At 39.8% G+C, this 27,980-nt stretch overlaps 1 protein-coding gene across 1 annotated transcript; it reads right to left on the bottom strand.

Moving 5' to 3' along the window:
• Nucleotides 1-119: 119 nt before the first annotated feature.
• Nucleotides 120-27,980, bottom strand: cnih3 (cornichon family AMPA receptor auxiliary protein 3). The gene is made up of 6 exons (XM_030772579.1): nucleotides 27,903-27,980; nucleotides 24,057-24,125; nucleotides 16,148-16,195; nucleotides 6,558-6,670; nucleotides 4,395-4,538; nucleotides 120-147 (listed from the first exon to the last, which is right to left on the bottom strand). The coding sequence occupies exons 1-6, from the start codon at nucleotides 27,978-27,980 to the stop codon at nucleotides 120-122; spliced, it is 480 nt and encodes a 159-aa protein (XP_030628439.1).

Below are 27,980 nucleotides of genomic sequence, written 5' to 3'. Positions count from 1 at the left end.
AACATCAAAACAGAATTTGTGCCACAAAAAGTGCTCCTTCACCCCAGAACTGAGTGCTTATATTCCAGAAAACAGTCTCTGTCATCCCCAGCACGCGTCCTACGTCGATGGCTTTGCTGTTATGAGGTTACCAAGGAGTAGATCATACTGCAACACAAAATGAAAGATCCATTTAAATCCAGTCAGAGAGGTCAACAGAGTGAGAGACAGTGCAGACAACGGTTGTCATGTCACAGGTGTGCAAAAATCATCGCAGGTCATGCATGAATGATGCGTAGGCACAGATTTGCTAAAAAACAAACAAACAAACAAACCCCTCCCCACCCCATGTCAGAACAACACATCTTCTTAGCTGCCATTTGTTCACTGGTAACCTTATTTCAAAGTCCTAAGGACCATATACGGGCCAGAATGCAACAAGGTTTTTTTTAATTTTATTTATTTTTTATTTTTTACTTTTTACATGCTTTGTGCAAAGTAAATTAGAGCAAAAGGCCTTGAATGATCAAAATAAACCATTTCGCATCATAAAGTTATGTACCCAACTGAAAAAACCCATAAGGTCCTGATTGTTCCTCTGTAGACCTATTGGGATGGAGCAAGGCCAATATTACCATAATGTTACAGGATAGATGTGCTACTGTACATCTGTGCACCAAGCAAAGTGGAAAAAAAAATTATTTTACGCAAATGGCTTTGTGTATGATATGTTTTTTTTGTAAAATGTTTAAAATCCCTTAAAAAAAAAGAAGGTTAGTTTTGAAATTTGAAAAAATTTTTGAATGTCTTCTGTCCAAGGATATCTCATAAGCTAATTAATATCAGATAACACTGGAGTACTGTGTGTATGAATTGGGTTTGTACGCATGTTTCATAAATCCTACACCGGTTTTCAAAATGCATTTTGTTTTTTCTCATACACAATAACATTTATAAGAATACGTTGGCTCATGAAGCCCAAATCTTAGAGTGTTTTAAGAGGAGACAATTTCACAGGCAGTGCTGAGTTTGCTTGAGTTCAGACAATTATATTACTAACACACACTCTCGGAAACAGTTCCTAAGAGAGAACCACTTTTCTAGGCTGGTGTTCATATTGGTCTATGTGTAGTTGCCATTAAATCTCTTTAATGTGCCTACAGAGCACATGCGAGACACAGAATTTCTGATGTTTCAAAAACAAGCGGCCAAGTTATCCTGAATTGACTGCATCAGCAGAGCAAACTCATTAAAACACAGTGCTCCATTCTGAACGCAGACACAGTTTCAAAAATGCTCAGTAGTTTTGATGAGTCAAGTCAACATTTTGTGAGATTATTGTTACTTTTAAAAATGTATGGTGTGTAAAAAGCTTGAAATGGTATGGGGACTATGACACTAAGTCATCCATTGGCATCATATGAAAATTATCATATAACTCCCTTTAACACCCTGCAATTAATTCCAGATGTTTTCATCAAAAAGATCAGGTTCAGGAACAATTAAACCTGTCATGAGCTGTTAGGCGTTGTGTAAATGGATATGAAGACACAGTTGATACAGTTGTCTTCGGAAGCTGTGACAGTGAGAATGGTGTGAATAGTGTGAAAAGTGTTCGTTTGATTTTGGGAAGAAAGGCTACTGCAAGTCTCTGACTCTTTTCCTGCCTTCACACAGTGCCACTCCAGTCAGAGCCGCTCTTGTTTGTGAAAGCAATTCAGATTCTCCTCTTCAAAACATGAGTTGTGCTTGAGTGTCTCAGTTTCACTTTTTCATGGGCTGGTCACAGAGCTGCTGCCCAGGTGAAAAAAAGGAATTAAAAGTCCAAGAGCCTCTAGTCAATCAATGTAATTCAATGTAAAATTAGCCCTAATAACTTAGGACAACTGTAATATATTAAATGTATTGCTGAATTAATGTGCACATCATTAAATGAAGTGTTTCATTTGAACATTTGTAATGTATACTTAAAAGACCATTTGAATAAGTGCCAAATAAATTCAGATTTAAGTGTGTTAAAAATGTACCAGTGAAGTATATTAAAGCATAACAATTTTTCTCCTGGGCAGACCCATACATATTTTTGATGGGTGGTTGACTCAGCCAATGAGAGTGAGACTACCACAGTCTCTCTATCCATTTAGGATGCTGGGCAAAAAGTTCCACAGGTTATGAATACGCTAAATTATTTTCATTCTGGACTAACATTAGCGTGATGTGCTAACACCTGTGGGCAAAAACACCCAGTTAGAGCTTGTATTAATTAATGCCTTTCCTTCCATGCTGACATCTGATGCCATAACCACTTTGTTACAAGATAATCTGCAGAACTTCCCCCCGCTCATCCTGCGGCTGGAGAGATGCCGGTGCAAGAAGAGGAAGCTTCAAAAGCGCTGACGCTTTGCTAAAAGAGGGCGATCTTTATCACACCCTACAGTGAGCAGGGTCCTTCAGAAGACAGGCCTTGTAGGACGTATGTGTATGGATGATGTTTGATCTACTCTATGTTCAGAATGCACTTTTTTCATGTCAAAATAGCCCAAAGGAATAGATCACACATAATGAGGGACTGTTTCAATCCTTTTTTCCAAACCCTTTCCTGCTGCTTACACACGTGAAGAAAGAGATCAAAGAAAGCCACACATGTAGCTGACTACTTCAAATAAACCACTTTTTCTTCATGTTCATCCGTCTTATTGGTCCATTAATTTGGATGTCAAATGCATTTCATACAACATGGAACTAATCATGGTGGGATTATTGAGGTTTTGCAGCCATGAAGAGATTGAAATCTCCATAGGATGTGGGGAGAGAGAATTAGAGAGGGGGGGGGGATAGAGATTTCACGTTAGACCTCAGAGATAGCTAGCATAGCTTTCACTACTGTCAAAGTGGCACTCTCATTTCTTGTATCATTAGCTTTGGATCGTTGCTTAGCTAATGAGCCATAGCCAAACCCTGGCATTGTAATTGGAAGAAGATAGCTTAGCGTATTGCAGTGTGAATTGACATTGGCACACGTAGCACATTTGCTCCTTATAGTAATTTCTGGAGAAAGGGAGAGACAGAGAGAGAGGGAGAGAGAGAGAGAGAGAGAGACAGAGACAGAGACAGAGAAAGGGAGAGAGAGAGAGCGAGAGAGAGAGAGAGAGAGACAGAAAGACAGAGAGAGAGTGGATTCACACACAGTAACGTGGGTTAGTCACCATGCTGTACTAAACACAAAGAAACACAGACTGAATGTCTCAGCTTTGTGGGAAACAAAACAGACAGGCAGCATCCATTTGGTCACACATGTTTACACACAGAAACTTGATCTCGAGATACAACGCAGAGAGCTGAGCTCAGTGACAAGCAGCAGCCATCTCAAAATATAAGAAAGAAAAAAAAAAGATGGGAAAAAAAGCTGCACCATGCTCAGAAGGCTTGCTGTGATCAATAGCAGGCAATTAGAACTGGAGGTCAAAGGTTATAGAGGGCATCGTTGGGCTCCCTGCAGTTCAGGGGGTGGTTTATCAGGTAAGAGGGGGGTGGGTGGGACAGTCTATAATCTTGTAGTGCTGTAGAGGAGCAAAAGCAGTGGGGCAGAAACACAGATATTGATTGGATGAGGGAGACTGTGAGGGAGGAGGAAAGGACAGTGGTTTCACAAGGTGGAAAAAGTCACAGAAGAAACAAAACAAAAAATAAAAAATAATGAAACAAAAACTCACGACCATCACCACCAGAGCTGGTCGGTCCAGTAGATGCTAGAAAAATGAAGGGGGAAATAAGATTCGGGAAGAAAAAAAAAGACTTTGCCTGGAAAACATAGCATGTCAAATCTGAGGCAGATGCATGACACTGTTCCAGAGCAGACACTACAAAAACTGTCTTTGTGTCACACCTCAATTCTCATTCTAACAATCTCACAATTACCTATGAGGATTTGGAAATACAAGGCTTGTGTGTCTACCTCATTTATTAAGGAAATAAGATTTGTATTAAAAAACAAACAAAAAAAAAAAAAAACTAAACCAAACCAAACCAAACAAACAAATAAAAACACCTCCATTGTCTCTTTGTGAAGAAGTCACCAGAGAAGTGAATTTATGTACTGGAGGGAGGGACTCGGTGTCAACATCATGGTAAATTAATAGTATGGAGGGGAAAAAAAAAAGAAAATCAGGAATTCTACCCAAAGGCATGCTCCTGACGCCCTTCGAATGCGCTCCTTGTCAATGCAAATGCTTGTTTAGTATACATCTCTGCTATGCTATAGGCTTGAGACAGCTTATACTATAGCAAACAGACATACTAAAAAGCATATATCTCTGTAAAGACATAAGAGGTGTTCGATTAACACAGTGATTCAAAAAGTTCGATTGTAGACAGCAGTTGAAACATTTAGATGGCAGTCCATAGAAAACACTCACCAGTAGAGATAGTAGAAGAAGGACAGAACGAAGAAGGACATCTTGCACCAAGCCTCTTTCTGGCAAAACTTGAGAGTGTCCCCGTTCATGACAGATGCAGGGTCGTAGAGGAGCTCCTTGGTGTCGGTTGGGCTGTGGAAGTACCTGCCGAATAGGGGAAAACACACACAACGGGTAGTGCGTCTTGGTAAATCCCTCCCGCCTGACTTTCTGTTCGGCAGGCGTGGGGGAGTGAAATAGAGGAGAGGATTTAAAAAACCCCAAAAACAAACAACAAAATAGAAACACAATAAAATTGTACACAGGAGCTCAAAGAATGCTTAGTTTCAGGACTCTGCAGGCTGTGGCTCCTGCTTTGGTGTTTACTTCTTTTTGGAGCCTTCAAATGCCCACCCCCTTCAACTGCTCCAATGCTACCCTGCAGTTTACATAATTTCATGTATCTCCCAGCTGAATGCAAAATCAGCTGGGGACAGCATCTGCTTCTGGGTAAAAAAAAACAAAACAAAAAAAACTGAGACAGAGCACGAGTGTGTGAGTACAGCTGACAGCAGAGCAAGCTAGGGACAGTCAGTCAGTGTGTGTTTTAGTGTGTCTCCACACAGGAGCACTCATATCAGAGACGGGTGTTTAATCTAAGCCTGGGAATCCTGTCCTACATAAATGGACAGGATGACTGAATATAGGGATAAAAGGCTTTTTTTTCTTTTTTGGAGGTGCTGGGCCAAGGACTAGGGAGGGAAACTAGGTCAATGAGTGTTCTGAAGACACTGAACCAGCTCAACTGCAACCCGCAGTCCAAAGACTATAGCTGACGAGTGTGTGTTTGTGTGTGTTATGTGAGAGTTTGTGTGTGTGTGTGTGTGTCTCTCAGAAGGACTGTGTATAGTGCAAGATGGGTACCAGTCCCCAGTGCTGTCTGCAGGCTTGTTACCTGAGTATGAGGTATGGCAGGAAATACAGCCCTGCTGGAGCTCTGCAGGCAGTGTTTTACACCTCTGTCTGTGTGTGTTTACTGGGCTGCATCCAGCCATGCACAAAATTCCCCACGAGCCCCCCTGTGTGCTACTGTATCACATGTGGGAGGAGAGGAAGAAAAATAACTACAACTGCTGTTTTTTCCCCCTCTATTTAAACAGTGTGGCTGATAGACGATTTTTTTTTAACTACCATAAATAAATAACGCCACATTCTGGCAATACCTCTGGCGAATTCTAAACGTGTTCTAAAATACTAAACATGCTCTAAACATGTTCTGTAAATTCTAACCATTACAGTGAGATAAGAAACATGAAGGAGAAAGGCTATTAAAATGCAAAATTCAAAGAGAGCTTTCTGTATCCCTGAGGGATCTGGTGGCATTGACAGTTTTTGTATGTCAAGGACTCTGTATGTCAAGTCAAGTAAAGCAGTAAATTAAAAAGTCTTGTAAGTCCTAACAATGCAAAACACAAAAGAGCAAGAGGTCACCAATGTTAAAAGTTCAGAATTACTGTTATGCGATGACTGCTTTATACATGTATAAATTCAATCATTAAAGAAATTCAAGGCTCCTACTGATCCTCTGAGTTTACTTCCTTGCATCAGGTTATCATAAACAGGTATGCTCTATGACTGACAAGTTTGGTTCCCTGCTTAATCTTTATTTCTGTCAGAGGAAAAAAGGAAATGCTTAGAAGTATATCATCAATGCTTAATGTTGTTTTCTTACAGTCAAGTGTCAGATGATTCGAAAAGTGACTCAACATCTAGTAAAACTCAAAAGAGAAAGCAAGGACTTCTAGTAAAGTTAGAGAATTAGATCATTCTCACATTGAGTTTTCATTAGTCTTAATAATCCTCGCTAGTGTGTTATATGGAAATTTCTGTATCATAATGCTACAGATTAATCAGTTGACTCGCATCTGCTATTTTCACTGCCTAGCACAGGCAGAACACAGGTCAAAGTTAACAAGATAAGTTTGACATATTGACATGAGACAAACACTAGAACACTTGACTGAGACAAACACTAGAACACTTATACTGCGCACAAAGGGAGAAATACTGACATACAGAGACAAAGGGAAAAATGCTTGGATGATGAGTGAGATCTTCTCCTGTCACTGAAGTGTCTGGAAACAGCTTTGCTCCAGAGAAGAGGTGTGTGATTCAGGTGTTTACCTCCATATGTTGTAGAAGAGCAAAGGGATGTTGAGGCCTACGGTTAGCCACTCCTGAGCACACAAGAACATGATACAGAACAGGCCATGGATGGAATATTCTGGAAGCACCAACTATAGAGAAGATAAAGAAACATGTTAGAAACATTCCCTTCATCACCCAACATCTTGCAAAAAGTACTAATACATATTTCGCACCAAAAATTCCTTGATGATTCACCTTTGACGGACAAAAACAAAGGGACAAACAAATAAAAAAGACCACCACCACTACCACTACACACAATAACGAGAACAACAGATTAAAAAGATTAAAACTGTCTGTACCAAACCTAAGAGAAAAAAAAAACTGAGGCAGGAATTCAGTGTTATATGAACGACAAGGAAAAGAAAGCAAAATAACTTAAATCTTAAATGAACGCCATGTAAGCGCTTCTGTAACACAGAGAGTCTGAGCATATTGGTTGATGGTATTGTGTTAGCTTGTGTGGAGCTTTATCAAGGCTATGGAAGTGGCACAGGAGCAGCGAGAGAAAAGAAGCCATTGACGGCATTAGATTCAAGGTCTTTCATCCAGAGCCCTGCTCTGATGAAATTTTAAACTGAGTACAATGCTCTAGTCCCATTCAACGTGTTCAAGGCCTTCAGCGTACATGAGGTAGCATGGCGAATAATTACTGCTGGTATCCAAACAAGACATTTTAAATTACTGGGTGCAGTCCAACTCTTTCAAGTCTCTGATTTCATGACGTGCATTTTTTTTTTGGCCAAAAACATATTTCTCTTTCTGCCAAATATGTTAAAATATCTAACTGAATCACCATATATCGTATATGAATGAAAAAATCTGATTTTACAATCAAAGAAAGAATGCAGATGATAAAACGTGTACAAAATAGATATAAAACTGTGTGGCATTCATTTGATCTGATGGAAACTGAATCAGCATCATAAAAATTACTTTTAAGATGTAAGATACATGATAATAAACATGATGATGAAATGCTTTGGAGGGCATCTGTGAGGGACTCATCTGGGTGGGTGTGTAATACTTGGTCTTCAGCTGTAGGACCTGAGGCCCTCTTGCCATCTGACCACCTTTAGGCATGAGCATTTGTGCTGGGTTTCTTCACAGGCCTGGAGCCAGTCCCTCAACGTGACTTGGTATGGCAGCCAAAACTGAATATTCTGGTATACCCCAGTAGGAAAATAAAAATTCTGGTATATTCTGTTGCCATGAATGGATATTCTGGTATATTGAGTTAGGTAAGTGCGTATTCTGGTATATTCTAGTGATTAAGTGGATAATCTGATATATTCTGGAAGGTAAGTGAAAATCCTGCTATATTGCATTGGATAAGTGAAGACACAGCTATGTCCTGCAAGAGAAGTGAATATTCTGGCATATTCTGTAGTTATGAGAGAATATTCTGGTTTGCTCTGATAGGTAAGTGCATATTCTGGTACTTTCTCTAAGGTAAGTGAAAATACTGCTATATTCTGCTAGGTAAGTGGATGTTCTGGTATGTTCTAGTAGGTAAGCGAATATTCTGCTATATTTTAATAGATAAGTGAAATTAAGCTTTTTTCTGCAAGGTAAGTGAATATTCTGGTATATTCCAGCAGGTAACTGGATGTTCTGGTATATTCTAGTACGTGAGAGGACACTCTGGTAAATTTGGTCAGATAAGTGAACATACTGCTGTGTTCCGCTGAATAAGTGAATATCCTGATATATTCTGTCGGTGTGAGAGAATATTCGGGTATGCTCTGATACGTAAATGAATATTCTGATATATTACAGTAGGTAAGAATGAATTTGGGTAATATGAATAATGAGTAAATATGATTTTGATTCCAGAATGCACACTGACAAAGTAAAATTAATGTGTGTGTAGCCGATGAGACTAGTGAAGCCAATAAGCAGCCAGATGCCCAGTTAACAGTGGTCATGGTCCAGTTCCAAAACTGGGCACCTGGTGATTCAATAAACATAGAGTATATTAGTTATGTGCTGTACCGCTTTTATCCTGATTTTAAAATAGTATTGATCACACTCAGTAATTAGCCATGTTTTATGAGCAAAACAATTCAACAACTCTGTCCTGTCTATCTGTTAATTAGAGTGCTAAGGAAAAAAAAATATAAATCATTTTGTAATCACTTTGAAGGTATGCATTATGACACAGTAACTCATTCATTCTCTAAGCCACTTATCCTAATTAGGGTCGCTGGAGGCTATCCCAGTGCTCAGTGGGCAAAAGGCAGGGAAATGCCCTGGATAGGTTGCCAGTCTATCGCAGGGCAGACACACAGACAAACACATTCACACCCATGGGCAATAGTATCTCCAATTTGCCTGATTTACATGTCTTGTGGGAGGAAAGTGGAGCTCCCGCAGGAAATGCAGACATGGGGAGAACATGCAAACTCCACACAGAAAGGACCCTGGGAATCAAACGCAGTACCCTCTTGCTGCGAGGAGACAGCACTACCGCCCGATACGGTAACTAAGTCTGTGATATGTTATGGCTATGAGTAAGTTTAGGGTAGCCTATATATGTATTTCCATAAGCTCAGTAGGCGTATATTAATATATATTGTTGGGCGGAAATTGGAGGAAAGACTTTTTACATTGCAATGCATGGGCTGATAAGCGTTTCAGTGATTCTGAGGTTTAAAATTGTACAGACTCTCACAATCTCCCCATTGTGTATCTCTCTCTCTCCCTCCCTTCCTCCCCCTCCCCCTTTGTGTCTTTGACCCTTTTTATGGCCGAAGCTTGTCTGTGTTCAGGACCAATGCACACCGAAGCAAAAACTGCCTAACAGACACCAGACTTGACGTTTTAGTGCAGAAACATCCGTACCATCTTGTCACATGTTGATAACAATCAATTTCTACAAAGACCAGATCACCTCAGAGGTTAGTTTCTCTTGAGTATGGAATTCGGACCACATGCCATGAGTCCAATCTACATTCCTCCACTTGTTCACTACCTATATAGAACAAAAGAAAATGAACCTGTAAAACACTACAGAATAATTGCATGTATCGAACCAGTGATGAATCGCCATAAACATGCTACTTGGCTTTTAAATAACTGGCCGATTAACCAACAGCTGATTCTCAAGCTGTCAGTGAACCTAATCCATTCACAATGTTTGAGGAATCATAACTGATATCACTCAGAAGCATAAAATGCCTAGGCTAACATAATCTTACTATACCTTAACTGGAAATAAGTTATGTAAAATTATTTAAACTGAGCTCAAATTAACACAAATTCCAAGGAGTGTCTCCTCCCTCTATGCAGAGACACCCCTAACAGGATAACAGCACCCCCTATTTCTAAAATGATATTCCAAAATGATATTAGTATTAAGTCTAATATTCCCAGTGAACCATTAACCAGAATTTCTCTAAACCACTGGCATGACAATATTAATATATACCTAGAAAACAGTCACATAACATTGACTTACGTAGGTCCGGTATACATTGGGATGAGTTTTCAGGCATGTTCAGAAGAGTTCTGTCCATTCAATATAAAGTGAGTGTTTTTTTTCAGTATGACTTTTTAAATAGTCCCTCTGCAGAGAGGTGTAACTTCAGGGGCAAGAAACAGTCACTCATGAGCCTGGTTTCCTAATGAGGGGTTTGGAGTGTAGCATTGTTCACTAGAGCACCCACTCACCCTCATTCACTCTCTCTCTCTCTCTCTCTCTCTCTCTCTCTCTCTCTCTGCAGTGCAGCAGCCACCAATTAAAACCACTTACAACTAATTATACACTTCTGGTGCAAGACAGAAAAGTATTGTAAGTAGAGCTTTCGATAGTCAAATCTGTAACTGAGAAAAATAAAGCGGATTGACTGAGGCTTTGAGGACAGGTGACACTTCAGCAGTGACTTAAAAACATATTTAAATTCACACAAGCCTCATTATGAGGGGAGGGACTGAAATGCAAAAGAAATAATAGAACCTCAAAAGTTGCTTTTTCTTTAGCTCAGAGAGTATTTGCTAACCCATACATATACTCTCTCTCTCTCTCTCTCTCTCTCTCTCTCTGTTTTACCACCTTCAACATACATGTATTCATATGCTTTGCTATTCTCCTCCCAGTTCATTTGTTGTGGTGACTAACTGGGATACAGCTCTCTTTTTAGCAGCGGCAAATGTTCTCAGCCTTCACAGATCAAAAGAGCTTCTGGTCTCCAATTACTGTCTTTCTCGTTACAACAGCAGCGATAATTAAGAGCAGCAAATAATTATACATATTTTCTCTTTAAAGAATACTGATTCCCCTGAGATGAGACTGTGAGCAAACCAATGTGCCGTTTAGTTACTCAAACTTTGCATCTGTTTGAGAGGTTGGTCAAAAAAAGCTGGTTTAGGTCTCTAAATTATACATTCATATACATTTACTTGTTAATTTGTTCCCAGAAAATAAAATAAAAAACATAATATCACATAACATCTTATCCTATCCTGCCCAATACAATCCTACCCAATAAAATCCTATCTAACCCTATCATATCCTATCCCATCCCATCCTATCTTGTCCTATCCAAGACAATCCCATCTAACCCTGTCCTGTCCTGTCCTATCCTATCCTGTCCTATCCTATCCTATCCTATCCTATCCTATCCTATCCTATGTGATCCTATTTAATCCGATCCAGTCCTGTCCTATCCAATAAACAGTACCTGAATGGGGGAAGGGCATTTTCAAATCATTTCAAACAATTTCTCTGTTAATGTCGTGATGTAATCAGTTGACTTGATTAAACTTGTGGGATAGAAGTGGTCCACAATGAGAGCATCTAAAGCAAAGACTAAGATGCTATGCGGATGCAGGCAATATATTTGTATGTAGCAACTTGAAGAAAAGCCTAATGGAGTTAATACCCACTTCCACTCATTGAAATCTAATTAACTGTAATATCAGTTACTATGAGTAGCCACAAGTGCCACCTGAATAGCTAAGACTAAATATGTTGTTTATCAAACTGCTGAAAATATTTACACACACTGAAAATATTTACACATGTAGAATGTTACTATGCCTCTTATGGTTCAAGCATTTGCTCTTTATGGTAATAGGCAAATGAAAAGTTTTTAAATTATGATTGTATTATAAACATATAGTATGGTGCTCATGTGGCCTCCTGTTGCCCTCCTGTGAACACACACACAGTATATAATTATTAATAAACTGTAATTGGCATGATATGAGGTTGTTTAGTATACCTATAAAGCATGTGCACATTTTGTTGTGGTTCATTTGGCTTAGATTTGCCATTATAGCCTGTTGGATATTGGTGCAACACACTAATCAGAGAGAGTTTATTTAAAAACGTTTTAATGTGAAAGCACACTGCCAGTCTTCCGTCTGGACCCTCAAGCCTTTATCCACTATTTCAGAGAGCATGATTCACCAAAACACACACCAAGGACAAACTTACAGCTCCGACTCCTGGAGTCTTAACAAGTGTGATATTAATAGTTGCAAAAGAGAGAAAACCATGATAAACACACAGAGGAAAGGCAATCTTAAGATGGAGAGAGAGAGAGAGAGAGAGAGAGAGAGAGAGAGAGAGAGAGAGAGAGAGAGAGAGAGAGAGAGAGAAAACTTTTGAGAAGTGGAGCTAGGAAAGGCTACACTGACTGAGAGACTGAAGAGGATGTAACAATATTTGATCTCAGCACTGATGATAGCATAATGCAACAGTAGCTAGTACAGTGTCTTTGCCTGCTGTCTGAAGGACCCAGTCACAGGCTAATTGGTCCATGTCAACACTGAGATGTCCTTGTCTGAGATATATCAGGATGCAATCAAAGATAAAACATTAGCTGCTATGTTTTTCAACTCTCCTCAAAGCACAGCTGTATTCTTTTCGATAGCACAGTGCTAGTGATTAGGAGTTTGACAGGAAAGGATAGGTGTTCTTCATTTTCACTGTTTCATCTCCAAAAAAGCCAGTTCAGCATTTACATCAGTGCTAATAACATGAGTGTTAACTCAGGCTCCTTTTTTTTTTTCATGGCACATGAATGATCTTAGCAGCTCATTAACATTCGCAAAGTCCAACTCTGCTCCACCAGATACCGTGTGACAAAGCTCATAACAGTGAGAAAGAAGTAAAAGAACCCAACTGGTTCTTTTCTTCTGCACAACTTCCCTTGCAGAATCTGCCCCTAACATTTTAAACGAGAAACGGGAGATGAATATCCTGTACTATCTGAAGATTTCTTTCTAAACTTTGTCTGAAGTCTCTAGGACAAGATGGTAGTGATAGCCACTGAGAAATCCTGGGTTTTACATTCCGAGCTCCCAAACTCCCAGCTTTAATCAGACAGGAAGGTGTCAGTCAACGCCCTGAATGGTGACAGAGAAAGGTGTTGGGAGAGACCCTTCCATACTGAGAGAGCCAGTCTGTGCCTCTGCCCTTGCTGGACCTGGTCCTCAACATTAACATCTGAAACGCAGCGGGAATACACCATACTGTGCCGACAACTGTCCAAATATTCAGTTGACGAATGACACAGACTGTCTGCAGACTGCACTGCTCTTCGCACCAACAAAAACCTTCTTCAAAATGTTATATTTTGTCATTTTATCTGGCTAGATAAACGCTTGTCTGAATTCGTTTTGACGTCTTGGCCAACAGTCCATGATATAATGAAAAAGCTATTTTGCTGAGCAAAGTTGCACTCAATAGCAATAATATACGTCTTCAAATGTATCATTAGATAAATATGGGCTCATAAAGGGCCTGTATTTTAAACTGTCAGTATAGCCAGTATGGCATTAACACATCTCTGAACTGCGATGAAATACTGCCAGCGTCGTCGTCGTCATCATCATCATCATCATCATCATCACCTATATGAAGTTTATACTGAGGCTTCACAGCATACTGTTTTCATCATGAAAGTATTGCCTTTCAGAGCTGTGTCATTGGCTGTTACTGCAAAGCCTAAGCAAATGCCTTTCAAGATTACTGTTGGTGTGTGTGTGTTTGCATGAGGCAGTGCGATGGGGAGGACAGGAACCTTTGTACTGCAACATCAAAAGTAGCTCCACGTTTGAAGAATAAACACACGACTTCATAGCAAACCCCGGGAGGACTGTTCCGTGTTCCCCGGTGAAATCTTTCCTGATTGGACGGTTTAGCTAGTCACCTTGACACTCAGAGGAGGAAAAAAAAACCCCTACAAGCTAGCATCACATAGACCTGGACATTAACGTTCCTTCATTAGAAAAAAGGAAGGAAAAAGAGAAGGAAAAAAAACAACACCTGAAGTAAAATTAAAAAAAGGTGACATCAAGGAGACAACACAAATACTGCTCCACATTTGCTAAAATGAATTAACCATTAAAAAAAATCCTAGATGGTGTTTCTCTATGGTATTCTTATGTCTCTGAAAGATTTGTGTCATGCCCTCAGTCTCTGTATGCATTAAAGTACTTACACTATATGATTTATCTCAATATTACCTAAAATGCAGCATTCAAGCCTGTTACGCTAGGTCTCTGCAGATCTCTAAGGCAAAACGGCAGATAAACATGTATTGCACACATGCCATACATGTATATGTGCAAATATATATTTAACACCATTTTTACAAAGTTATCTTGAGTGCTTTTCTATCATTAATCATGATTAATCACAAGCAAGCATTTTTAGTTTTAGTTAAAGATGATTCCAAATAATAAATGCTTTGCTGGACTGTAGGTGATATATATTTCAGTTAAAATGAGAAAGGAAATACAGAACACAAATACTCTGAAATTTCTACATTGACGATGTAACGAAACACTGGTATAAAAAGAAAAAGAAATAAAGACAAGAAAAGAAAAGAAAATTTAAAGCAAAGTATTTGCTAGCAAACACAAGTCATATGGAGAGAAAAGGGGGAAAAAATGGCAAATCCATTTTGAAATAGTAACCCCAATGTGTAACAAAATTACAGTAACCCTGACATTGATTGTAAACAACAGCAAAAGGCCAACCAGAACCCCTTTATACAGTATTGTTTTGGTTTTTTTTGCCTCATTCACACATATCCTTTTGCCCAAGGCTAACACTCCATAAATAATCCATATCAGGTCACTGAAGCAAGGACACTATGGCCCGCTGGGACATGATGAGAGCCCAGGGCTAAGTGTTTACCACACGGATTACAAATGACAGGCCCCATACAGAGAGAACAACTGCAACCGCACTGATGGACTGAGCATTGAGGTTCTCAAAAGTACTGTGGCACCAAAAGCATTACAGACTCCACCTCAAGATCAGTCAGTATTTGCCAGGCATTTCCCCAAACCCTTTGTAACTGGAGTGTCATGTTAACTCTAGCATTAATTTACTGGGACACTCTTCCCTTGACTACAAACTGTCTTTCCAATTTATATCTAAACATAATTTAAGTCTTGGGTATTGTACTTGAGATAGATGATGCTAAGAATGTCAAAACTGAACCATGTGCCTTAAAACAAAGGGATACACCAGGCTGTTTTAGCAGCAAGGCAATGTGTCAAGTGTTTTGAAATTTCCACAAATTTGAATTTGTTCCTTTTCTTGTTCTAGCACCCATGCTGTTCTTGAAGCCTGTTAAGAAAAGCTGATATGGACCAGTGCTTACCACAGCACCATGTTACAGAGGCACTGGTCCAGTGCAAACCAATCAGACCATAATGGGATGGCTCAAGGGTTCAACTTCACAGCGGTGATTACACTTAAAAAGTAATTTTGCATACAGTGATGCAGGTGTACAGTGGCTTTGGAAAACAGTCTAGTGTTCTTTTTGTAGTCTAATCCTTTTATGATTCTTGCTTCTGCAATTGGGAAACTTACTGAATGTAAGGTTATTGTACAACTAGACTCTACTACACTCTACCTGAATAATCAATCTATCCGATCTGAGAATAGCAAGAATTGCCCATGTGGACCGAACTTACGGCTTAAAGTTCCTGAGTGGATGAGTATCTTTGTTTGTTGTTCCTCTATGTTGTTTCACTGTCTATTTTTTCTCCTTCACAGCTCTAACCAGCACCCTTTGTGTGTTGAGCAAACACACTTCAACCATTCTCCCAGCAGCTCTCATTACTGGTGTTCCAGAAAAAACTCCACTAATGTACCTCAGAAATGCTGGCTCGACAAACCTCTCTCTGTTTTTAGCATGTCTGTATGGCCCTGCTTTCATACTACATCAGGTTTTCTGCCAGAGTGGAATAAGAGCACAAATGTCCACTGCCATACGTGTATGCTCACACCACTGCAGCAGCTGCGGGCGATCTGTTCATGTGACTAATTTCACCTGAAAGGGTGACGTGCTAGCACTCTGCACATGCATGCACAAACATGAGTGACCTAGAGAGACTGTGTAAGCTTTCATTTACAGAGAAAGTCACATTTTTTTCTCCCAGAAAATAACTTTAAAGACCTCATACTGTCAGAGCTCAGAGAACTCTAACTCTGATTCGTTGTGTTTGCCTTGTTGGGACTATGTGGAGGTCCCACTTGACTGAGGCTTTGATGTGTTTGTCTGTGGAGTGTAATACTTTGGGTATTAAATGGTCCTTACCTTTCGCAGAAGGTTGCAGATCCTCTCGATGTTCCGGAGCCTTTCACGCTGTCAAGAGAAAGAGGACAAAGTTAAGCCCTCCATGTAATTTAATTAAGGAACAACTGAGTGAAACCTCAGGGACATCTTTCCCTCTGATGTCATGTCCCTTCGGATGCAACTCCAATTGATGTGCTGATTAAAACAATACTGTGAGGACACTCTCCAGCATCTGAGAAGGAAATATTTTAAGCAACTATTTAAGCAGGAGCCATGGCAGAGAATAAAATGGATGTAACCTTCACGTTGATTTTCTATGTATGCTTCACGCCAATAGCCTAGGAGACCATGCTAAATGTTTTGGAGTTTGAGCTAGTGGAAGAGAGGTTGTTTTTGTAGGCTTGGCGGTGGTCCAACATTTTCTCTCGCCTGTGAGAGTGAGTATGTGTGTGTGGCGATTTTTGCACAGCCTAAAGCACTTGTCTTGCTCAGCTCTTGGCCACTGTTCCTTCACAGAACCATAGAACACTATGGATTGGCAAGGACATCAAGGGACACATTTAGAGTGAGAGAGCAAGCGCCAGAGAGGGAGAGGGAGAGAGAGAGAGAGAGAGAGAGAGAGAGAGAGAAAGAAAGAAAGAGACAGAGTGTGTGTGTGTGTGTGCGTGTGTGAGAGAGAAACAGCTGCCAGGCAAGAAAACAGCAGATTTCTTGAATGGCATAGGAAAATGACATATGGTGATTACATTAAAATAAATCTTTTTTTTCTTTCCCTGGTATTCTCTGGGGTAATCTACTTTCTGTGGTATTCTCTAGGGTAGTCTTTTTTTGCTGCACACACATGGTACAACCAATATTTTTAAATAATTTAATCAAAATATGACATACATATATATGTACGTATATACATGTACATGTAATATGTCGGGCAGAGACTGCGCAGCTTTCAAAAAGAAAAGGACATTTGTTAACCTTAAGTGTTCCTTAGTAATTAAAGTTGCAGTTATGTAAACTCTCTCCCTCTTTTTCACTCTTCTCTATCTATTTCTATCACCCCCACTCTACCTCTCTATCCCTATTCCCTTTGATCCCAGTTCTCTCTTTATGGCCCAGGCCTCCTGCGTGTAGGACCAATGCATACCAAAGCAGAAACAACTCGCGGTAACACCTAACAGACGCCAGGCTCGATGTTTTAGCGCAGCAACCCCCAGACCATTTGGTCAAATGCTGATAACGTTTAAGTGCGAGGGAGACTAGATCACTTCGGGAGGTTGGTTTCCCTGTGAAAATGGAATTCAGACCATGTCACAGGCCTCATCTGCATTGCTCCACTCGGGCACAAACTATGTAGAACAAAGGAAAAACGAAACTAACCATACGATATTATCAGTTAAATACGCACTGTTCGTATGGTCATAAATGCGCGATAAAACTTAAAAATAGCCAGGAGCCAAGTCATGAGCAGCTAACTGTATGACCATCAGTGTAACTGTGCCCCCCCCCCCCAAAAGGATAGCGGCACCCCCCGTCTGCAAATCAGATAAAATGCCGGACTCTCTGCTATCCTACAGCTCAGTTCAGTTAAGCTGCGCCAAAGTTCAGTTCAGCTGCGCTAAGGTTCAGCTCCAGTTTAGCTCCGGTTGTATCAGCCGTAATGTAAGTCCGTCCGTTCTGTCCTGCTCGTCTCCACGAAGAATCGGCCCAGGCTCACCGCTACGGAGGATCCGCGACGCTAAAAGACTTTCCCGGCACCGACACGAAGTCTCGCTCACGGTCTCCTCCTGCCTACCTCGGTAACTCCAGTCTCTCATACCTGAACGTGGCTGGGCCTGCTCTTCTTCTTCCTCATCCCTTCTCTCTCCCTTCCTCACAGCCCCTTTTTGTATTTAAGTAACTCCACTAGAACATCACAGGTAGTTCTTTTGGTTAAGCGTGCCTTCTCGTGAGTAATGGCTCATGCTCGCGTAGTTGTTCATTCATACATACTTTAGGTAACAAGGATATTGTTATTGTCTACCGTTAGTTGTTCGTCTTCTTGTTAGCAGTTTAGATGCTGCTGTATGTGTGTGTATAGCGGATGTGCCTTAATTCCACCTGATTTCCAATTTATTCAACATTAGATTCTTTCTGTACCGTTTGAATTTGATCGTTGTAATAAACGTGTATGTCTGTAGTACTACTCTTTGAGTACGTGATAAATTATTTCCTAGTTGCTGAATGTGGTGATCCAGGAACTTAGTTAGCTAGAAGCATTGAATTTGAAGAGTATTATCGTACCTGCTACTTTAATGCTGTTATTTATTATATGTACGGCTAATGAAGAGGTATTCAGAATAATTTCTAGGTTCAGTGTTCAGAGCACTGAGCTATAAATAGAGTTTTTCAGAATAGCTGTAATTTCACTGGGTTCAGGTTCCAAAATAAGGTTATGGTTACAACAAAGTGATATTAGTATTAAGTCTAATATTCACAGTGAACCATTAACCAGATTTTCCTCATACCATTGGCACGACAAATATAAATATATATATACACACACACACACACACACACACACACACACACACATATATATATATATATATATATATATATATATATATATATATATATGTTACTACAAAAAAGGCAGGTGAATTGTTGACTCTTAGTAACTGTGGTATTTGAATATCATTATCTATATCATTATCTATTATCATTTATATATTATCATTTATATCAAATACCTCAGTTACTAAGAGTCGACGATTTACCTGCCTTTTTTGCAGTAACATGTGGACCTCCAACTAGAAAAAGAAAAAAAAAACACATGAACGTATGCAAAGACCCAGAAATGTTTTATGACTGACATACTGAAAGTTTGTGGTTCCAATGACTTCTAGCAATGTGTATGTGTGTGTGTGTGTGTGTGTGTGTGTGGGGGGGGGGGGGGGGGGGGGGGGGGGGGGTGTCTGCATAATGTTTTCTGAAAGCTGCATTAATCTAGAATAATCATACACATTGGCGTTTTTGAAAATCCCTCACTATACAACTACTTCATCTGACCCTATACATTATTCAGGCTGGTAGGCTATGCCTCTAAATAATGCACTGTAATCTGTGCCTACACTACCTGGGGAGGGCTGAGGTTTAGGTGTGTCTATTGTCATGAACAGTAACTCACTGAACACACACTTTCCCATGAGGAATAACGAAAGGTCCCCATTGGGAAACAGGGCTTAGAAACATTATTTTCACTACTTTACGTTTTTGTTGTTGCAATGCTATGCACACAACAAAGTTCTTGGTCACTTTGAATGGAATTAATATTATGTTAGTTTTGTCACTGTGGTCTTCTAGCATAAGACCTTGACCTGTATATTCAAACGTCAAGAAATAAGAATCATCAAGATACATCTGAGCAATCAGGGGCTATTTTCTGAATGCACACAGATACATTTGCAGTTCACTGGTTATGCACATTTCTTCAAGGCTATCTGATGTTCATTGGTTAGGTTGGGGTTATAAGGAGGTCGGGTTTATGGCTTGTGCTATAAGAGCAACGTTAGAACGAGCAAAATTAGCACAGATTTTCCGCAAGTGCAACTCAGGACTTGATTGGCGCCCTCCTGTAGTTCTTTCTCTGCTCACAGCTGTGGATCAGAAAGAAAGCAAACATCCATGAGAGCCCTTCTAAAAATCTCTCTATTTTTGGACTGAGCTGCATTTGAGCACACTGAAATTTGCTTATGACATTATTTATTTATTTATTTTCCACACCACACATTTCGTCCCTCGCTGGATATCTCGCTGAGTCAAAGCCATGCAAATTGAGTGGCAGTCACAAACACTGCAGATAAGTACAGACGTTTCCGTACTTCTAATTAGCAGGCAATTAGACTCTGTTCTCTTTGAAATATTAGTCAGCTCAAATTTTTGTTTGACATGCAAGTGCCGGAATACTGAAAATAAGACAAACAGGGGTATGCTTCAGCCCATACGGAGCAGTGTATCAGTGACAAACAGACCCAAAAGGGAAAGATATAGGGCCACTTAAAATACTGTGCCCTGCACTGACAGAGTAAAATTACTTAAAGAATTTTGGAGCTAATGGTTTATTCAGACATATCTATATATCTATATTTATCTATCTATGTATCTAGATAGATACATAGATAGATAGATAGATAGATAGATAGATAGATAGATAGATAGATAGATAGATAGATAGAGGTATTCTTAAAGCTTGCAGTTGCAACTTTATATAAAGCTGTATGAACAGTTTTATTAAAAAAATATACATTTTTAATTCTATGTTATGGGTAATGGAAGGAGCCCTGTGTAGCTTTATGGCACGTTCAAAATGAGAAGCAGCTTTTGAAGGCATTCCTCTCCCTTGTCGATCACTGTGGTGTTGTGAATGTCGAATGAGTGGAGCAAGAGGAGCTCTTACTCAAGATCCATGTCACATCTGCAAACAATAGTGACTCGTCCCCAAAAGAACAGCATCCTTAGCATACCAAAATAAAAAAAAAAATCTCTTTAACGTTTGGCTACAAATAGCACAGCAGTAATGCATCCTAAACAGACAGCAGTACTCATCAGTATTCATTTTCAAGCCCCACTACACATACAACACACATCTCTCTATAACAAAGTGAAAAGCTCTGTTTTGATATTTTCTTTTCTATTCAGTTGCTACAGTGCTACACAGGATCACCTTTACACTAGGAGTAGGAACAAGAGCTGAACAAAACACTCAGCTCAAACCGATGAAAACTGCTCTGTGCCGCACTGGTTAGTAAATGTATTCTGTGTTTAGATAACGGATCATTTATTTATTTATATTTGAATGAGAGTGTCAGATGATCTAATAGGCTGCCAGGCGCTTTGACCTAATGGATCATTAACCTACTGTAGGGGCACTGACATTTACCCATCAGTGTCGTGAGTCACGGGCAGGCTGAGGAGAGAGCAGCAGCTCTTCAGGCCATGCCGCACTGTGACATATGGAAGCTATAAGCCTCACAGGACACAACGGGCCAACACATAACACACTAACACTCCAACTTCTACGTGATAAATTGTGGAAATGACAGTCGGAAGAGAGGAATAAACGCTTGACAACAAGTGTCTGTTCGGCATGCTTCTCTGATCCACTAATGCTGGAGAAGCTCTGTAACCCAGCTAGAGTTATTTTTACAAAACTGTAAATAGCTCTTTATCAAAAACACACACACACACACACACACACACACACACACAGAAAGAAAGTCCTTCACTGCAGTTCTGGCATCTAACTCTTGTAGATAAGAAATGCAGCACATGAGAGGAAAACAGGAAGTTAAATCTCAAAGTTAAACTTTTTCAAATGTATTTAAAATGCCAACACTGTGAATAAAGACAAAAGAGTGCTGTTTACTGTGGCATGCCATGTTCTACAAAGACAAGTCATCCATTATTGGTCCCTTTTTTAGATATGTTTGTGTCACATACCTACTCTGAGCTGATCAATAGCATGCAAAGCCTGGATTACAGTATTTATCCAATCATCTGCAAACCAGGGCTCCTCTTGAAACATCACACATGCACACAAACACACACGCATGCACGCATGCACACACACACACACATACACGCACACACACACACACACACACATGCATGCACATATACACACATGCATGCATGCACACAGCCACTAATTTCTTCATACTCTGGGATACCCATTGTGATTCCTGCCCTGTCAGGCTGTATACTGTGGTGTGTTCCTGCCTGAAGCCAAACTCCAGGTCCACACAGGTGAATGTGTGCCGTGATTGTTTCACTGTTGTATTGAATGGCACATGGGGCTCAGTGGAAACTCACGGGGTGAAACTCTGCCTGCCCCAGGGCTGGGGACTGGCAGCAGCCACTAATGAGCCAAGCTGGGTGTGAAGATGAATCGACCGATGAGGGGGTGAGATCTGGAAGCCATCAATCTTTCAGCAGCCTCCCCACCATTCTCCCTTTCTTCCCCTCAAGCCTGATAGCAGGATATGGAGGAGAGGAAGCGGATGGCGGATGACATTTGTGTCTCATTCACTGTGACCAGCATGGGCCCAGGAGTGCAGAATGATAGTCTCACTCTGGAACCTCAGCAAAGTCTGTGTCAAACCATTCCAGAACTGTGGCAGAGTCTGGGTGTGGGCCCATTCTGGAACCTTGGTATAGTCTCGGCGGGGAACCCATTCCAGAACCTCAGCACAGTCTAGACCTGGACCCATTCTTGTAGTGTCTAGATGTGCGCTCATTCTTGACCCACTTTAAAAAGACAAGTCATATAATGGCAAACATTCTAACCTGCTTTTTACTGTGGTCTGTTTCAATTAGAATGTAATGTGAGTGATGAAAGTATTTCATATATGACCAAGCACAACTATTGGAGGTTGATAGAAGCCTTGCTTACCAAAAATACAAAGAGATAATGTTTGAGAGGTAACAATGCAGCAAACCTAGGATCACCAATAGAAGCATAATCTGAAAGAGCTGTATCCATGCTAAAATTACCAGTGTCTTACATTTCCAGTGAAGCTCAGGTCCTTTTTTTTCTACTGTGGCAAATGTCCCAAACTGTCATTTCAGTTCCTCCAAACTCAGCAAGGGCTGTCCTGAAAGTATACCCATCGGTCACCTAACCAAAAAATTATATACAGTGGTATCTTTTCTAAAATTATCACAAACTGTACTCAGTGGATGCTGCAGCTGCTCACTGAATGAAGACTGGATATTGTTAGCTAATTATTTTGGAAAAGGCAGAGCATAAGTTTGAAATTCACAAGTATATAACAACTATTAGAATAATTTCATACATTGTAAATCATTGAGAAAAATTCTTTTGTTCAGTCATTATTCCTCAGACCAAGCTCTGAAGATACATAACATAGATTGGTAGCTTTATTTTCTTATTTATTGATTTTTTTTCCTAACCAATAACCAAACGGCAATTGGTTGCATTGCTCGCATGTTTACAAATTCTGATAAGAAGGCTTTTAACTTGGTTAAGCTAGTTAGAGTAATCAATATACTGATGCTTCAAACTGATGTATTCGCTAACAACTTAGCTAGCTATTTAAGTTAAACAGTCTTTCTGTGCTGCAGTTTGAATTGCCTCACCACTTGTAAGTCCCTTTATAAATGTGTTGGCTAAAAAAACCAAACAAACAAAAGAAAAACCCTTAGTTAAACCTGTCGCTTTTGCATCTTTGGGCACTAACTTTCCGCTGTTTTGGGGGAAAGCTTTGAAAATGCCTTCACACTTCAATGCTATCATTCCTGGTGTTTTTTTTTTTTTTTTTTGGTTTGATAATTCCAGTGCTTGCTGCAGCTTCAGTCTTCTTCCTGTATCAGTCATCTAACTTCTGAATGCAATAAACTACCAACTGACACATCAATCCCTGGTTAGTGGCATGTTTGAACATTACAAATAGATAAGAGCAACAAGAGAGAACTATTCACTCACTTGTCCCAGATTTGCTCCATACCACATTTTCATTTAGCAATCATTTTACCGTTGCTGGGACAATGGGACCCAGGTAACTTTGAGCCTGTGTTTACTGACAGAGTTTTGAAAATTGCCCCCGTTTCAACTTCATAGATTAGATGTGTGAATCACAAAGCTTCCAGCAGAGTGTAGACAATGTTTCGACAGCTGGCGTCTGCATTAATCATGCAGAGCTGCACATGATGGCAAATGTTCAGATGCCAAGAGGTGGGGACCACACCTGTCCCCTGCTAGAGATCAGAGACCTTATACACAAACAAATCAACACCAACACACACAAACACACACACACACACACACACACACACATGCTAACACTCATGTTCGCACACACACCAAGTTTATTTGCATACCATTGCTCTGCCTGTTGCATACCATTACTTTGCCTTTAGCATTGACATTACTCACCGCATGGAGTGGATTGCCCTGATCGATTGGCACTTTAAAGTCTTCTTGGAGCTCATCAAAGGCTGTTATCTGAAAATGAATAAAGAGCAGAGCAAGTTGATGCAACTGAATGATCAGAGCGTTGGCACCTTTTCAAAGTCAGAATCAGCTGGAGATACTGAATGTTCAGCTTAGCTTAGGTTGGCACATGTAAGAATAATGCAAAGCTCATAAAATTCCTCCCAAATATCTAATTATTTGCGTTTTAACCGTGTGCATAGCTCCCAAATGTCAGCTGGTATGTGGTCCCTGTTATTTATGTATTCTTAGTTCTGCACACTTTGCATGTTTATGTAAACACAAAAAGGGAAGGGGGCAGGGGCTGCACCATTTTGTATCTCTCTGCATGTATAAATACTGTATGAGCCTGTGTAACCTTGTATTTCTTTGCTTGGCCACACATGTTTTTCATATGCATCATCACAGTGAAACAGCAGATCTGTTACTCTCTTTGTTCTTATTAAAGACATTCAAAATGCATCAAGAAACAGGATGCATCAAGGAAAATGCATATACATTACACTGCTTAACAACCATCACAAATTCTATGCGGCTACTTAAGATTTTGATAAAATATTCATGAAAACTTCAGACCTATTGTGACAGGTTAATTTTGAGTGCTTGACAAACAACTAAGCAAAAACAAACATAATTACAGAGGCAAGAGATGGTTCCAGCTTTGGGTTTACATGCATGTTATAAGCCTCTCTGTACTGTCAGGCACAGCAGACTGAAACAATAAAAGAACTTCCTGAGTTGCTACGAAACTTTGGAGGTTCACCTCCTGATGACTGACCATGGCTCATTTGGGACCGGGGGAACTTTTTAAGAAAGATGACCGGCTCCCAGTGAAGGGGAACTTTCTCTTTTTAAGTTTGCCTTGAAGGTCTCTCTCCTGAATTGCAAATGATTTTTTTTTCTGCTGGAAATTTTACAGGAGGGACTGCACTGTAATCTGTCAGGAGTCATTACAAAAACACACTGGCTCCTGTAAATTACTCCCCGTGTTCTTTGAAGATTAAAAAGGGACATTGTGCAGAGTAAACTTTAAAAATGAAAGCTGAGGAAATTAAGAGCCAGAAGACACACTTTTTTTTTCTAATGGTGGAGTGATCAGAAAAGGCCTGTAGTGTGACTCGTAGAGAGGTGAAAAGATATTTCTAATCTCAGATCACACAGATCTAGGCTAAACAGCAGCTTGGGTCCCTCTGAAGGAACAGCTTATAAAACCCATCACACCAGAGAATGAGCTCCATCATTTTCATCCACACTATATACAACTAATCTAAAACAAAACCAAAAAAAAAAAAAAACGCTATTCCAAACGGAGGCTCAACAATTCCTGTCACCCAAACCAACTGTTTCTATCCCCTTCCTTATCTCCATATAACATTATTACTCTTCATTTTGCTCCACAACATTCCTCCTGAAAATATGTTTGAAAATACTAACAGTTACCTGTTTGCATTTGTATTCTAATATCTTCTTGAGTTGGTACACTCCTAGGTCCCAAGAAGTGTGCATTTAAAATACAGTATTTTGTTTTACGTAATGTTCTTTTCAATACATTTCAAATGCACAAATAAATATTCTGTACATTTGGAGTACATTTTTTCCCATTCAATTCCACTCCACTCCATTCCATTCCATTCCATTCCATTCCATTCCATTCCATTCCGAGTGTATATAATGGCATAATATCAATGAAAAATAGCAAGTCAAAAGCCAAACTCTCTTACTCCCACTTCACACTGAACTGTCCCCCACTCAGAATAAGTGGGCTTCTCCACAGTGAATTAGTTAACTTAACACATGCCCTCTGGGACAATGAAGCTGTTAATCATAGCTGCAAAAGAAAGGAGGGGGGCTTCTTCATTAATCACACAAATGCCACAAGGACATTTATCACTTTGCATGTTAATGACTCACATGACATATCAAGCCTTGTGCTATGCTTTATATAACACAATATCAGTCCACTTAAGCAACTGTAAAGCTGGTGTGAACACATTTCACCCTGACTCCTAATTGAGATGTCTTTCACTCTGGCGCGTAAGGTCTCAAGGGTAACTCGTGGAGATTAGTGGATTACTGGTATGCTAGATCCCACATTGATTTAGGTAGAATTGGGACAATAAGATTGAATTATTCATTTGACATTAATTACCTTCACAAACTGAACTGCCATCACACTAATGCTCTTAACCTCTGTGTTAGCGTTAGTGTCATATGCTTCACTATTGTGTATTGCTGTTAGGCTTCTTTTGGGAATCCCTGTTTGTAACCAAAGGGTGCAATGTGCATTATCAATGTTTTTATAGCATGTAACTGCCATGGGATGTCTTTTTCTTTGTTTAAAAAGGTTTAGATGTGTGCAAATAGAATACTCTACAACACTGTGACTAGATAACTGTCTGGAGTGGTACAAAAGTCAAACGTTTTGGTCCCTTTTGTTGTTTTAAACAATTATCTGAAAGGGACAGTTATCTGGCACTGAAAAGGGACAGTTATCTGGCAATATGTTATAAGTACAAGAAGGGGGAGTGAGAGAGACTTAATGATCAGTACTCGTCAATCATAGACCATGCTATTTTCAGCATTCACTGTACAATGTGAAAGGAAGAAAATCCAGATCATATGCCCACAGTTCTCCAGTCAAATGTAGCAAATTGTTTCTGAAGTGAATGCCAGATTACAACACCAAATATACAGCTATTTAAAGTCCAGACTACTTATTCTCAGCACATCTAAATGACCATACACCATATTAATTACCACTGGACTGATCTCAAACAATAGGACCAAGCATAGTTTATAGAGGCAGTACAATGACTACAACGTGTATGTGTATCCATTCTCCATGTATCATCAAATAGTAGCATCATTAGTTTAGTGTCTAAAGACAGGAGAAAAAAGTTTATTTTAAGACCAATACTCCATTCATTATGAATAATAAAATACGAAAAGTTTAGAATAAAAAACAAATCAAAAGTACAACTCCCATGGATACTCCCATTGTTTCAACTGAGACTATGACAAATAAAGAGAGTTCATTATTGGTAATTGCTAAGACCCCAAGTTATCTTTCTTCTGAAGATGGGTCAAACACGTGTCACAATGTTGTAACACCCCGACCTAGCGCATTAATCCAATGTGTGGGTTGCTATGTCAGGGCAAAGCGAGGGCAAACGCAACATGACTTGAGGCCTTTAAGTCTGAGCAAAGGAATACCATATAATTCGACTGTTATTCCGCAACAAATTAAAAGAGCTCTTAAAAGAAAATATAAGTCCATGTTTAATATGATGCAATCATACTACGAATAGCCTAGATCATATATGTATCAAACATAAATAATAAAGCCACAACTATATCTCATGTAAATCATAAGGAGTTGTCCAATGTGCGATACGGTTGCTGCATACGCGCAGCTACGTTGCAACTGGAAAGGAATATTAACCATCTAAAATCGAAGATATTCGAAACTGTAGGAGGGGTGCCTCAAGCAAACTGATGCTGTACCCTCCGCAATAAGCTAAAATTACCGACAGTCATTTACTCCTTTCTCCAGCTCTAACACACTAAGACGCAATACTGTTACAATGTTACTGTTTCTCGTTTAGGCTGAGGATGACAGTAATCACATTGGAAACATCTGAACAGGTGAATTTGAAGCCAGTACGACACAGAATTCCTGCCGGGGCTCATGTCGACGTCCTACAAACGTAGGTACATTTTTTAAAGGTAAACAAAACCCCCAAAACAAAACAAAACAAAAACAAAACAAACAAACAAACAAAAACTTACATGCCAAATTGCGAAGAAGATCAAGGAAGCGCAGAGGACAAGGGAAAGCATGTAGCAGAAGGCAGCGAAAGTGAACAT

This window comes from Chanos chanos, chromosome 4 (assembly GCF_902362185.1).
Source record: "Chanos chanos chromosome 4, fChaCha1.1, whole genome shotgun sequence".
Classification (NCBI taxonomy): Eukaryota; Metazoa; Chordata; class Actinopteri; order Gonorynchiformes; family Chanidae; genus Chanos; species Chanos chanos.
Note: the sequence above shows the minus strand (reverse complement) of the source record. Positions and strands in the feature narration are given on the sequence as shown.